This window comes from Syngnathoides biaculeatus, chromosome 11 (assembly GCF_019802595.1).
Source record: "Syngnathoides biaculeatus isolate LvHL_M chromosome 11, ASM1980259v1, whole genome shotgun sequence".
In the NCBI taxonomy this organism is placed as follows: Eukaryota; Metazoa; Chordata; class Actinopteri; order Syngnathiformes; family Syngnathidae; genus Syngnathoides; species Syngnathoides biaculeatus.
In genome coordinates this window covers 28,985,378-29,000,827 of record NC_084650.1, presented here as the reverse complement: position 1 = coordinate 29,000,827, position 15,450 = coordinate 28,985,378, and the positions used below count along the sequence as shown (strand labels likewise).

Below are 15,450 nucleotides of genomic sequence, written 5' to 3'. Positions count from 1 at the left end.
TTCTATTGGGTTGAGGTCTGGAGACTGGCGAGGCCACCCCAGAACCTTGATGTGGTTTTTACGGAGCCACTCCTTGGTTTTCCTGGCTGTGTGCTTCGGGTCATTGTCATGTTGAAAGACCAAGACACGACCCATCTTCAATGCTCTGACTGAGGGAAAGAGATTGTTCCCCAAAATCTCACAGTACATGGACGCAATCATCCTCCCCTTAATACAGTGCAGTCGTCCTGTCCCATGCACAGAAAAACACTCCCAAAGCATGATGCTACCTTTGTCTCTGGTGTCTTTGGACAGCTCTTTGCTCTTGGTCATGTTACAAGTTTGAGTCTTAGTGATTGTATGGGGTGGACAGGTGTCTTTATGCAGCTAACGACCTCATACAGGTGCATATGATTCAGGATAATACATGGAGTGGAGGTGGACTTTTAAAGGCGGACTAACAGGTCTTTGAGGGTCAGAATTCTAGCTGATAGACAGGTGTTCAAATACTTTTTTGCAGCTGTATCACCCGAATAAATCATTTAAAAAATTATACATTTGTGATTTCTGGGCTTTTCTTTTTATATTATTTCTCTGACAGTGGACATGTACCTATGATGAAAATTTGAGAACCCTCTGTGATTTCTAAGTGGGAGAACTTGCAATATACCAGGGTGTTCAAATACCTATTTTCTTCACTGTAAACGAAAGTGTGATTTCTTGCATGATATAAACTAGTTCCCTATGATGTATTAACAATTATCTTAATTTATGTGGTGACACTATCTTTCATAGCAATTTTCAGTCAGTCCCTGCCATTTTTCTGCATTTCTCCATATGGATCCTTGTCATTTAGCTTTAGTGTTTCAAATTTATACATTTACTCACCAAAATGCAACGATGAAATTCTTTTGTGTTTTCAGAAAATCCAAAGGTAGGTCTGTAATGAGAGGGTACCAGGCTTCTCCACAGTTATTGCACAGCATTAAAGTAAATGATCTGGGGTCAATGGGGGCAAACTGCTCAGGACTTCATCTCCTTATTTCAAGCTATTATTTCAAGGTGAGACCAGCATGTTTCTTTGTTCTTGAATCTCAATAAGTCCTATTTGCAAATCAAAACCCTTGTGAATATGCAAACACCCCGCACAAATGAATAGGAGTTCCAGTCTTGAAATCTGGCTCATGCCCTGTGAATGTATCCCACAACATCCAGGGTTTCAATTGCCTCTCCAGACCTTTTTTGTGAGTCATTCCCCTTTTCTCATTGCTCCAGTCTCAAAGCACATGATTGAGGGTCGGCCCAGATTCTCAAAGTTCATCCAGGGACATCCTGAGAGCGAATGGCAGCACTTTTAACATTTAAACAAGCCGGTTGGCACAGGCATGTCTTGGATTCCTACTGGAAATAACAGATTGATTTCACATCCTGAAACGCAAGAATTCTGAGAGGGAGTCTGGGAAATGTGACCTTTAAGACACAATACTAGGCAGATCATATCATGTTTACCAGGGGTAGTAAATCGGTCTGATATGTGATCGAATACCACCATCCTAGTGCACCTTCTTATACCGCTTGCACTGCAAAAACTAGAATCTAACCAAGATTTAATTCGCCAAATCAAGGCAAAATATGCTTGTTTTTCATCATCCAAGATATTTATGATCAAGCAGTTTTTATGGAAGAGCATTTTATGTGCTTCAAGTATTTTTATTTTAAAATTTTAAGGCATTGTAATTTGTTATTGGAATTAGTTTTACTGGTTTGTCTTAATTGAATAATTTTAAGTTGGAAAAAGAAAAACCATGGGTTTCCTCCTTGAAGTTGTCACCTTTCATAGTGGAGGCGTATGCATGTCCTTATGATCCTAGGCACTAAGTTGTCGGGGGCTTCAACCCTCTGCTAGGGTCACCCATGACAATCCGGTCCTAGGTGAGGGACCTGACAAAGCACAGCTATAAGACTCTAATGATAAAAAACTTAAATGGATCAAGGTTTCCCTTGCCCCCCATGAATGACAACACTAAACCCAACAGCAAATTGTCACTCATGTAAAGCTTTAACTTTAAAAATTTCATATTTGCACATAATTTTTTGTTATTCTTTACATTATGTACTTTGAATGCTTATTTTTGGCAGTGTGTTTGGGGGGGGGGGGTTGGGTGCCTTGAAATGGATTAGCCTATTTACATCTAAAATGCACTTCTTACAAAAAATTCACGTTATGAAACGACTTCTGGAACTGATCAATTTCGTAAGTCGAGGTACCACTGTTAATAGATTTTATTTGCGAGGCTCTGCAGCCAAATTATCCAGTCTGCATCTGGGATTCCCGTCATACAAGAGTTCGAGGTTACAAATGGTGCACAATGTACTAGTTTGTGCATCGTGGTAAGAATACGTGGTCACACAACACAGGATGGCACACTCAATTATCCCCTTGGTGTTTTTCATTTGATATTGTATTTATTGTCTATATGCGACCTTAATGAGGATAAGCAAATGAACGACAAATAAAATAAATGGATGGATGGTTTTCTTGCAAAGATCTACTGTAATTAAGCCTTTACTACTGCATTAGCATATGTCACTGAAACACTCTCTAACGGGGTGTTCTGACTCAGCCACAAAGCCGGGTTGCTTCATTGGCATGGCAACGGAATTCGGTTATAAACAAAGGGTTGCTCATAGGATATTAAGATACCAGACATTTTCCAACGTCATAATTACTTTTGCCACTGACCACAAAGCTTGAGCTCTATTTTTCTCAGCAAAGACATTACCTTCAATTATTGGAGAAAAAAAAAATATCTGATCGTCATCAAATGCAGTGAGCGTAGTGTAAAAAGGTTTTTTACATGTCTTTGGGTTCACAGTTCCTATTAAGCACCCGGAATGTAGAAATACCTCTTGACGAAAGGGAATTTGACAGGCCTGCTGTAAAGTGTTACATATGAGGATATATTAACAGTAACACTCATGTTGGAGCCACATAATTACATCCTTTGCACCAATCATTATACGTCGAGAGGGTTGAATGTGAGCACATAATTAAATGAGGAAAATAAAATGTGAACGTAAAATGAGTGCAACAGTTTGCAGCAGTTTTCGTTGACTTCACCGGTGGGCCTAAATTGCAAAGCTAGATGAAGAATTGTCCTGTTTTTGTATCGTATCATTTTGAAAATTACTGCGGTAGCACTAGATGGGTCTGTTTAGTAAGTCTTCAGCAATGAAAGTAACTGCATTCAGTTGTTTAGTGTCCATGTAACAGTATTGCATATGGTTGCCATCAGCGGCCCCTCTTAGTTTCAACACCTTGTACATCTTTCCCTCTGACTGACCTTTAGCTGACTGTTAAAACCTGCAGCCCTTCCCCTTCCCTCGCTGACTCCTGTTGGAGATTCATTTTCCTCCTCCATGTCCTCATTGTGAATACACTCATCCTCTGTGTGCATTACCTCTTCTCATGACTTCCTTTTCACCTTTGATCATTCTAAACCGCTTCAACACTTACATGCAAAACTTTGCCTCTTCTTCCTCAGCCTCATTTTTCAAATATAAGAGCATCTCGAGTTGATGATTAAGTTCACGCTCAGAGGTTTTTCGAGATACAAACCACCATGCGGCTGATTTTTTTTTTTTTTTTTTGCTTTGACTTGCAAGCATAAATTTGAGATATGATCGCAAGATGGTAGCAGCGAACTCAACTCACTTCACAACAAACAGCAGTTTGACAGCTCAATTCTTGGCCACACTCACGAACAGCAACAAATGAGAAGATTGAGGGTCTCCTCGATACTTTTCAGTAGCTGTCGGCTACAAAAAGGAAATGCATTTTATTCAAGACAGGGTGAAGTGAACACTGTGGAGTTCAGGGCAACATTTATTACTGAATTTCTGATGAAACAGACGCAGCAATGGTTTTGATACTTTGAGCACAATCTAACAAGGCAATGGAAATACATTAGCCTCATCTTGTCACTGCTTTTGTCACTAGATAAGGATTAATCATGAATAGGTACTGTCCAGCAAAAAAATAAACATTACCTGACTTACTTGTACATGAAGGTGGCCTGGGACAGTGGCATTCGTCAGTTTTTTTGCTCATCCTCATAACTGTTGGTGGTAAACAGGACTGATCCCAGCTCACTTCGTACACCCTGACTTCAAGGCTTAGGAGTGAATTCATGGTAATTTTTTGCCAATTTTTCCAAGAGCATATTTTCTATTTTTTATTTTAAGGTCATATACTGATGTTGTATGAGAAGACTTCTCTCACTCTCCACTAAAAATCAACCCAAAGGTGTTCTATCAAGTTGAGGGCAGGTCATTTAAGTTCATCCACATCAAATTCTCAATGTCCTGTGGATGTTGCTTTGTGCACTTGTGGACAGACAAGGGTAATCCCCAAAATCCCTGCCAAAAATCTCTTGATATGGTGAGACATTCAGAGACCCTTTCACTTGAGCTAAAGAGTGAATATTTTGTACATTTCCAACATTCTGGGGCACAATTTGGTATTGGTCCCTTCCTCTTCCAACTGCACATCCATGCACAAATCAAGGTTCATAAAGACACAAATGACAGAGTGATGTGCATTACTTTGACAGGCCTGCACAATTCTGACCTCAACCCAATAGAACACAAAATGCCGGGCCTTCTTGTCCAACATCAATGTATAACCTCACAAATGCACTCCTGGAAAAATCGTGCTCAATTCCCATAAACACGAACTTTAACAAGATTTGAAACAGTGACCCAAAATATTAAGTTCGCAATCATAGCCAGAACAGTAAGATCATCCGTAATAAGTCAGTGGCACTGCAAAATATGTTAAAGGAGTGACACAGACATTCAAAGCATAAAAATTATAGTTTAAGATTCAAGAATAAAGGCACATGGTGAACAATTGGTTAGCATATCTGCCTCACTGTTCTGAGGTGCCAGGTGCGAACCCGACCTTGCCTTTGTGGAGTTTGCATGTTCTCCCTGTGCCTGTTTTTTTTTTTTTCTCTGGGTACTCTTTTCTTTCCACCTACATTCCAATCATGCATGGTAGGTTAAGGGAAGAGTGTAAATTGTCTATAGGTATGAATGTGAGTGTAAATGATTTCTTCTCCATATGTGCCTTTCCGAGTGGCTGGTGACCACTTGGGGGTGTAGCTTGCCGCATGACTGCATTCAGCTGGGATATGCTCCAACATTCTAGTGAAGATAAAGTGGTGTAGAAAATGGATAAAGAAAAACTGAATCAATCATCTATCCATCCATTTGCTTAGCCGCTTATCCTCACAAGGGTCATGGGAGTGCTGGAGCCTAACTCAGCTGTCGACGGGAAGGAGGCAGGGTACACTCTGAACTGGTTCCCAGCCATTCGCTGGGCACAGGGAGATAGGCAACAGTCACACTCATAATCACACCTAGGGGCAATTTAGAGTCTCCAATAAATGTTTGTGGGATGTGGGAGGAAACGGGAGTGCCCAGAGAAAACCCACACAGGCGAGCCCAGGATTTGAACCCCAGCCCACAGAACTGTGAGGCCAACGCTTTACAGCTGCACCACCTTGCCGCCCTGAATCAATCAAGATATTAAAGATATTATTCCAATCAGTTGGAGCTTTGTAACTAATCAATCTGCAATCTGATTTGACTCTCATTTCGTCGTACAGCAACATTAAAATAATTTATATTTGGTTTAAAAAGGTTTTTTATAATATTTTACAATTATTATTTTTGCCATATTTGTAATATTGTATAAAGTGTCCATTCAATTTGACAGCGTCACCAACAAGGACATGTTGTCGGTCGAATCTCATGAAACATATCTCAATGCCGCATTGCAGTTTGATTTATTGAACTTAGAGTATGTTTGAAACACTTAACTGTTTAAATATTAAGGAGACCATTTTGTTAAAAATACTTTGGCGCACCATGGGGGATGACTGGTTACTGCGCCTGCCTCACAGTTCTGAGGACTGGAGTTCAAATCTTGGTCCCACCTGTGTGGAGTTTGGATGTTTTCCCCATGACTGCATGGGTTTTCTCCGGGCACTCCGGTTTCCTCCCACATCCCCCAACCCAAAAAAAAAACATTTATGGTGGTTTGATTGAAGACTCTAAAATGCCCAGAGGTGTGAATGTGAGTGCAAATGGTTGTTTATATATGCTCTGCGATTGGCTGGCAACCAGTTCATGATGTACCCCACATCCTGCCCGAAGATAGCTTTGATGGGCTCCAGCACTCTCACTACCCTCGTGAGGATAAGCAGCTCAGAAAATGGATGACTGAGATAATTTGGAAGTACAGTATGTACCAGTTTTTTAGAAGCTATGACCTTTTTTCTACAATAACTTTTTGTTGGAACAGTTAGTAGAGATGAAAATACTTGAATAGCGGTTTACAATGCATCTACTGGTTTTGGTTTTAAGTCTCAATATTACATTAAGTGAAGTAAAGTACCCATGTATGCTGTGGTACTCCATATATCTGGCATAAAGCTTTTTCAAAAAAGTAATACAGTAATTACACTCCGTCAATGTCACTGCCCGTATTTATTCAACAATGAATCAGTGTTGCTCATGATCAGCCTTTTGTAGGAGTGTAAACCTTTTAACAGTGAATGAGGTATTCACAATGGTGTTATGAAGAAAAAGGCTAACTTGAGGCCTGCAGATTGTGAACTTCGGTAAATTGGTATTTATTATTTCTGGAAACGATTTGCTTTGGGTATCGACACCACATTTGATATGTCCATAAATGCAAATTTCCAGGAAATTGACTGTGTAGCCATATGTGTACTGTATGTAACAAGCTATAGCATATCACCTGAACGTCTTTATTGTTTGTTGCCCTCAAACTTGCAGATTAACATATTTGAAGCTTCTTGAATGCATTCTGTCTCAATCTACAATGATACTGTAAATTGTAAATGAAGTCACGACCTTGAATACGACTGTGACTCAAGGGTTGCAGATCTTGTTAAAACCATACAAATCAGATTGTCTGAAAGCCGACCGAGCTTCTCCGACGCAACAAAAGCAACAGCATCCTCTGTGCCTCTGATTATCTGAATCTCCTGTCGTCGACTTCTCCAATCACATCCACTGTTGCTGAACGATTGAAAATTAGATCAGTCACCACTCGTCCTCTTTAGATAAGTGATTGCTGTCATGAAATGGAGCCTTACTTTGGTTCATTTTCATGCATGGGATGCTTTACTCTTGGCAAATACAATCAAGAAGCCAAGTACCAAACCATCACTATTCACATGTTGCGCTTTTGATGGCGATGTGTATTTCTTCAAACAACATATGATAACCAAATAATTTAATTGTTTCATTTGGTATTTGCTGTTTTTGTTTGTTGTTCCCTTGTTGAACATTTTCCTGGGAGATCTTAATGGATTTTTGTAAATCTTCAGGATAACATTGTCAGCTATCACTTCTTTTTTTCCTTCAATTTGATTTCTGACAGCACATAAACATTTCTTTTTTTTATTGAGGCCAATAGAATAGACATTATTCAGATGTTGCCGTTTCAAGCACGTTAAATTATTCAGTATTTTTCAATTGTCGCCCCTGCTCCCTTCTGCGCAACAGTAAAATGCTGTTGTGACTTGGATTTCATTGTCTTTCAAAATGTTGCCTCAACAATTGGATCTTCACACCATGTTCTTGCTAGGTATAAATAATTCATTCATTTTTACTCCTGTGAATGGGGAAAAACGTTTTTCCATCTCCTTTTTTCAGTCCTGGCATTCTTTTTCATCCAACAGATCTCCCCCCTCCAGCAACCAGAGAGCGCCCACCAGGTTGTAAGACGGTGTTTGTCGGAGGCTTGCCCGAAAATGCCAACGAACAGCTCATCATGGAAGTGTTCGGACAGTGTGGCGATATTACAGCCATTCGCAAAAGCAAGAAGAACTTCTGCCATATTCGATTTGCTGAGGAGTTTACAGTCGACAAAGCCCTCTTTCTGTCTGGTAAGCATCATTTTTCAGCCTCCCTACAAGTGTTGATGACTAATTTCAATCTTAGATTGCTGAAAGCGCTGGATGTCCTGACCTTTTGGAAATCCATAATGACACCTTCAAATGTAAATAACACAATTTCCTGAAAATCCATCCTACTCTCTTTGTTGACAGATGAATAATGCATCAATAGCGCTTGTCTTCATAAATGGTCATGAGTAAACTAAAACCTATACTGGCTGATTTATGGCCGAAAGGCAGGGTACACACTGGACTGGTGCCCAGTCAATCTTCCAGCAGATATATAAAAACACTATGGACAGACATGCTAATCGCTAGGCCACGCTGCCCAGATTAATGATCTAATGAAAGTAAAAGCTTCAGACACTATTTCGATTCACTTTTACCCATTTTAAAATGACGTGGATCCCCAGTGACACTGCACGAGTATTTTAAATTCTTCTTTACTTTGTGCAATTGTAATCTTTCACACTGCAGCTTGGAAGCTGTGAAACTAATATTAATCTATATTATGACGCTAAAAGGGTTAAAATGGTGGTTAAAAGCATTAATTCAGCCCCAGGTACAAATCAATATTTCAAACAAACTATAAGTGTGATTACATGTACTATCTGTCCTTCTTTTATGGTACACATATAGATACTTCCGGTGATTGAAGATTCTTGTACCAGTATTGGTGCATCCCTATCAAGGTTTCCACTGGGGCATGAAACATCTAAATGTGGGTAAACAGTATTAACATTTCCTAGCCAGCCGTGTGTGTGGATAGCAATAACATTGTGTGTTGATGTGGCTGTTGTGGCCTTTAGCTACCACTAGCCAAGCTGCATCGCTGGAAACTAAGTCGGTAAGCTTTAAAGATGTGGGCCCAATTAAAACTATCTCATCCTCATTCAGGAGTTGGGGGACACACTCTTCATTGCAATGATTTTTTTTCTCTTTCAACAAAAATTGAAAAATCAAAAAGTTTGAGTGTATGGGGTTCTGAACGACCCCTGACACGGGCTGTTTGGTCCCTGTATGACCAGTGTCAGAGTTCAGTCAGCCTTGCCGGCAGTAGGTCGCACTAGTTTCCTGTGACTCCACCAAGGCTGCCTTTTGTAACTGATTCTGTACATAATTTTTATGGACCGAAACTCTAGGTGCAGCCAAGGGAGTCCAGTTTGGTGGCTTCGGTATTGCATCTCTGTTTTTTTGCAGTGATGTGGTTCTGTTGGCTTCATCAAGCCGGGATCACCAATGCACAATGGAGCGGTTTGCAGCAGAGTGTGAAGTGGCTTGGATGAGAATCAACACATCCAAATCTGACACCATGGTCCTCAGTCAGAAAAGTGTAGCCTGCCCTCTCCAGTGCAGAGTCTGCATTGAGGCAAACTTTGTATCGATCCATTGTGGTAGAGAGGGAGCTAAGTCGAAAGGCGAAGCTCTCAATTTACCACTCAATCTACATTCTTCCCCTCGACTATCGTCACGAGCTTTGGGTCATGACCGAAAAGAACAAGATCCCAGATACAAGCTGCCAAAATGAGGTTCCTCCGCAGGGTGTCCAGGCTCTCCCTTAGAGATAAGATGAGAAGCTCAGTCTTGAGTCGGGTGGCTGGGCATCTGAATCAGATGCCTCCCGGATGCCTTCCTGGTGAGGGGTTCCAGGCACGTCTGGCCTCGTTGGAACCCCTTGGAGCAACGCCTGGTTGTCATTGGAAGGCAAAGACTTACTCTGCATTGACGCTGTATTGGAGGCAGGGTTCTTTGTAGAATGGTTGTTTTACATGAGAAGGGACTATCCCTTGAAAACAAGCTAGGTGTACTCTCATTCTTGATTCTTGTAGTGGATGGTTGCTTGGATACAAGAAATAAAATTGTGAGGAGCGATTGTCTATTTTCACTGCATTTTTTCCTCTACACTACAACCTTGGTTCTCAACCACAATCCGTTCCAGAAGGTGGTTCGAGAAGTTATGTTCGAAATCCGAATCGATATTTCTCATTACAATTAATAGATAAAAAAAGAATGTGTTCCAAGCCTAAAAAAATGACTTTTTAAAGCATTTTTTTAGCTTTTTCTGATAATAAAAAATATTATAATATATATAATAAAATAATAGAAATATATGTATAGTTTAAATACTTTTATAATGAAATTATTTAAGAAATGTATTCATTTTTTGCTTAAAATGTCTGCTTTAGGAGTAGAGTAAGCTAGGCTGATAGTGCATTCTCGTATCTGTAGCGACTCGGCCCCCAGCCTTGCAATCTTTTTTTTTTTAATTAACAAAAGTGCAGAATAACTTTAAACAAACAATTATGACAGAGAGAAAAGCAAAGAAAATTGTTAATTTTCACAAAAAGTAACATACAAAAAACATTAACTTGAGTTAACGAAATCTTTGAAACAAAACAAAAATGCAGAAATGCTAATGGAACACAGCTTTATATACAAGAAAAAAGTAAAGTAAATCTATCAACTATCAAATCTCTTTGGTGTGGGTGACTTGCCCACTGGAAGTTCTTTTCTTTTCCCAAAGAACTTATCTAATGTCACTTCTTTGGAGCCATGATTGGGGGTTAACAGTCCTCAATTGGAAGAAAAACAGTCAGTAACTGTAGTTACTGGGACATGTCTGCATACAGAAGGCTACGTCATACACAGTAAAAAAAAGCGCGTCTTTTGTCACCTGGTCAAGCCGTGGGTGTTATGTTATTTCCGGGTTCTTTCCAGGGCATTGGAATTCACAATAACAAAGCACGTCGTGTCGTGGGTCAGCTGGTCGGGCCGCGCGCGTTATGTTAGTTCCGTTTTTTTCGGAGGCATTGGAGTACTGGATTTTTGTTCAAAAATAGAAGCACAAAAAATTTTGAAATTTTCACTCGAAAACCGATTTGTTCGAGAACGGGTACGGTCGAGAGTATTCACTGTACTACTATGTTTGAAACTAGACTTTGATTTTATGAACTTTTACCCCAGTCACACCAGCTTCCTCAAAGAATCTAAATTGCCCATACGGTAGCTGTGAATGTCACTGTGAATGATCATTTGTTTATGTGTGACCTGCGATTAGACTCTCACTCAAAGTCAGCTATTATAGATTCCAGTTCGCCAACCTATAAAAAATGGATGGATGGATTAAAAAATATGTATGTACAACTAAAAGCCTCCCAATAGGCTGCAGTTTTCAATGTCTGTTGACTCGTTGATGATGACCAATGTAACAGAATAGTTTAAGGTTGTGGGTCAATGTCTAATCTATTCAGTGACGATGACACAACACCTTACTTACCATGAATGCAATCCTGAATTACCAGCTGGGATATAAGGAGCCTATTTGCCGCAATGCTGATTCACACCTGCCTCTGCACAGCAACGCTAGCTGGGGCTCATAGGTATTGTAGTATCCCACGCCATCTGTCTTCCCAATTTATTGACGTGTGATTCATCGAGCGTTGGCTCAAGGAAGTTGAAATGATTAAAAATGCGTCACCCAAGGGATTGTTACAATTCAGCACTTTAGCTTGGTTTAGATTGTGAAAAGAACATTCTGACTGGTATAGTTAGTGTATTTCTGTGAATAGTGGAGGGAGGAGGAAAGGTTTATATTTGTGAAAACAGTTGGTACATACATTATTACCCAGTATTTCCAGGACAGTTAACTCATTGCACTACAGGGGATGTAGGCAAAACAATGAGTAGTTGATACATCACTAAAAAAAGTTAAGAATTCCCTAAATTAATAGTTGAAGCTGTAGATAAACCAAACAAACTGTGATTAAGTGTTTTGAATTTATCCTATAGTTAGCCTGATAGATAAATGGATTTCAGGTGATTCCATCTTGAAAAAAGGCACTGAAGATTTTAAAAGCACTCTGCAAAGAAAAAGCATTGAAACTGATTTCTCCGGGAAATAGGTGAGTTTTCTAGCAAATAATTAAAGATAGATTTCCCAAAAAACACAAATACAGTGGTGCCTTTACATACAGCATTTGTTTGTTCCAGGACCACATTCGTTACATCAGAATGCTTGGATCTCAAATGATTTGTCCACATTGAAATAAAATGCCATTTATCTGTTCCATTCTCACCGAAAATAAATGAAATTTTTGTGAGTGTTTTTTAGTTGGCAAAATAGCATTCTATCATATTTTACTTAATGAAATCAGACCCAGCACAGCTAGTAAATTGCGTAGATCATGGTAACATAAATCTGAATGCACACAACATTGTACAGCAATCATATCAACTGGAACACCAGTTGATATTAAAGATGCTCTCTCCACTTAATCAAAAGATCATCTTTAGTACTGCACACTATCCAGAGACTCGATGCTTCAGCGTCTATGAACTGAAGTACAATAGTTACATTTAGTATTTGTTGTCTACTGGATGGAAAGGAAATGTGGTGTCGATTTAAGGAAGGTGCGTATTTATCTTAAATGGATGACGCACCAGTTCAACACAGTGGGAAGTCTGTATTATGGTAGAGGGTGTGGACATCTGACTTAGACTGAGGGGTTGTGTGCCATTTGGAGCTCCAGTTCATGTATTAGCCAGTAGTTTAGACAGGGCACACACACACACACACACACACAAAGTGCTCATACACCGCAGCCTGAACACTCTGAGATCTCCCCGACATGAAATATTGAAGTGGTTCTGGATTGCGCAGCAGACCTAACTTTAAGCCCTTGAACTCGGGCTGATTTCTTTTCTGTTTGCGCAATCCCCTCGCCATTATAAACCTCTGCCACCACCACTGTCTCTTGTGAAGAGTGAGAATTGAGTGAATCACACACACTGCACACCATTGCAGTGTTAAGTTGGAGGGCACCCGGACAAAAATACGCTCTGAATCATTTCAGAAATGAGTGTTCACAAAAGGAATTTTCGAATCCATCAGTCATTGTGAATGAAAATTGAGTCGAAATGAACAATTAATGTGGATATGCTGACATCATCGATAACATCATGTCATCTTAAAAAACTGCAGGCCTTCTGTTAAAACTACACACCTCATTGTCACCTTTTTTCCTCTCTATATACTGTTCAAACGTATACAGTTGAAGCCATAACTTTACATACACTGTGCAAAAACTCGTTTCATCTTTTGTCTCTTTGTTCTTCATTGGCTTTTGCTACTTCATCTTCAGGGTTGGAACATTAGTCCTGGTTCCAAACGATTCTCGATGCCTGACACTACATACCATATAACCTCTGTACACCTTCTAACCTAGTCTTTATGCCCTCTGAAACAAGCAAAGAAGATGGTCGGTGACGGTAAGAATCAATAGTCTCAAATGTCCCAAACACAATTGTGGAATATGATCTGAAGCTTATTGAGTGAGCAGGATGGTCTGCAAAATATGGAGCAACTCCTTTTAGTGCTCATTTTCATGTCTCACGTTCCATCCTACTACTCATTGATATTGATATTACATAATTGATAATGATATTGCAGCAATGGGGAGCTGTATGGTTCCCCCAAATTCCTGCATTTGTAAATTGTGGTAAAAGACGCAAGTTTCGAGGCGTCATTGAGAAACTAATCCTCGTTTTTTTATGAATGGACTATGAAAAATTCTTAGCTGTCAGATTGCAGACTTTCATCGGCATCCACATAACCGTGATTATGTCACGTTCAGTCTACCTCGCTTTTTGACACCCTTGCTTGACACTGTCACTTTTTATTGTCAAATGTCTTCTCAAAACCTTATTGAACGTTTTTGTAAACATAACTGACAGCCGTCGGGACCGCTGCGCTGAACAAGGCAGGGAAGGATATCTGGTTGTCAGACCTAAAGATCAACGCTGCTGTTGTATTTCTGGTCTTGTCTGTTATCTCTCAAGGTTATCGCATCCGACTGGGCTCCAGCACAGACAAAAAGGACACGGGGCGCCTCCACGTGGACTTTGCCCAGGCCCGAGACGACCTCTACGAGTGGGAGTGTCGCCAACGCATGATGGCCAGAGAGGAGCGGCACCGACGCAAGATCGAGGAGGACCGCCTCCGGCCGCCCTCGCCTCCCCCCATTGTGCACTTCTCGGAGCACGAGTGCAGTCAGCTGGGCGACAAGATTAAAGGTTTCTTATTACATATTAATATACCGTATTTTCCGCACTATAAGGCGCACCTAAAAGCCTTTAATTTTCTCAAAAGCCGACGGTGCGCCTTATAATCCGGTGTGCCTGATATATGGATCAATATTGAGCCTTTAGTGCACCTCCATCTAATGGCTGCATAACATAACCCCAACCTCTACTGTAGCGTCTATTCTAACACGCCTTATAATGCGGTGAGTCTTAGAAATGGAAAAAGTTTTAAGATAGGCCATTCATTGAGGCTGCGCCTTATAATGCGGTGCGCCTTATACTGTGGGAAATACGGTAGTATTATATTGCACAAGTCAAACACAAGTACCAGTATGCTGATTGACTCTGAAGTTGTTCTTATTTTAAAGCAATTGCACCTATAGGAATTAATATCAAGTAAATCAATCTGATCCGAGATCAAATAGTCACCATCTTAAAACCTTTATTAATTATACGGGTGCACACATTCTTAATTGTCCAACAAGATTAAAACTTAGTATTCTTTTCTTCAAAGGCTCCGGCTCTCTAAAAAACACAGCATTAATTCGATTTAATCATGACCTAATTATTAGTTCTAGTAAATCTTCCAGAAAAAAAATGTAGTACCTTATTCTCATAAGTTTACAAGTTTTTGTTCACAAAAAAAAAGCTTTTTAACCAAAGAATGACTTTCTTGTAAGAATATGAATTAAAAAATCTGAAAAGAAAAACCATTTGAATCAGACCCTAACCCGAAAATGACCGAAGATTAGGATTTTGTTCTTAAATTGCATTTTTCTAAAAGAAAGTAAGATGGAATTTTATGCTCGTACAGGATTTCTTTGTTCCCTTTGAGAGGGGAAAGTCCAAACAAAAAATGGAGACGTGATTGCACAACTTGGCACAGCAGCCTCTTATAGCGGAGGATGCGACTGTGTTCAGATTCAACCATCCATCCATCAGTCAGCACACAACTGCCATCAATTAAAGTGCCTTACACGAACCCCAAATAAGGTTCAGCTGTTCTTGTGGGACATTTTTTACTTTGTAGCAGAGGTCTGAGTGTTTTGTGCAGTTACTGGTATTTGGAGCTGTTCATAATTCCCTCCCCTTTTACGCCATCTTATGAACTGGAATGTTCTGGCTCTATTCAGTCAACCAATCACATTCCACTGAGTAAACTCCATATTGTAGCACTTTTTTTGAGTCGTGCCCCTTTTGGAGGTGTCCATCTTGAACAGTAGCAAGTAAATCCTTCCAAGTTTGAACGCACAAAGTGAAGTCAAGCCTTTCTCTTCCTGGCTACCCACTCCTGAAGCGTCCCCTCTGTTTTTCTGGCTGAACAAACTTGTTTCCCTCATGAGGGCTGACAGGTCCCTTTCAATCTCGGGCTACCTGCTAACACAACGGCCCTTCA

General features: G+C 40.1%; 1 protein-coding gene across 6 annotated transcripts in view; it reads left to right on the top strand.

Annotated features, from left to right (window-relative positions):
- Positions 1-15,450, top strand: part of enox2 (ecto-NOX disulfide-thiol exchanger 2) — a 257,527-nt gene that overhangs the window by 204,033 nt on the left and 38,044 nt on the right. For all 6 annotated transcript variants that reach the window (XM_061834677.1, XM_061834674.1, XM_061834676.1 and 3 more), the window contains 2 exons: positions 7,758-7,964; positions 13,812-14,045. In XM_061834677.1, coding sequence (XP_061690661.1) covers positions 7,758-7,964; positions 13,812-14,045 — 441 coding nt within the window. The remainder of the gene's footprint in view (positions 1-7,757; positions 7,965-13,811; positions 14,046-15,450) is intronic.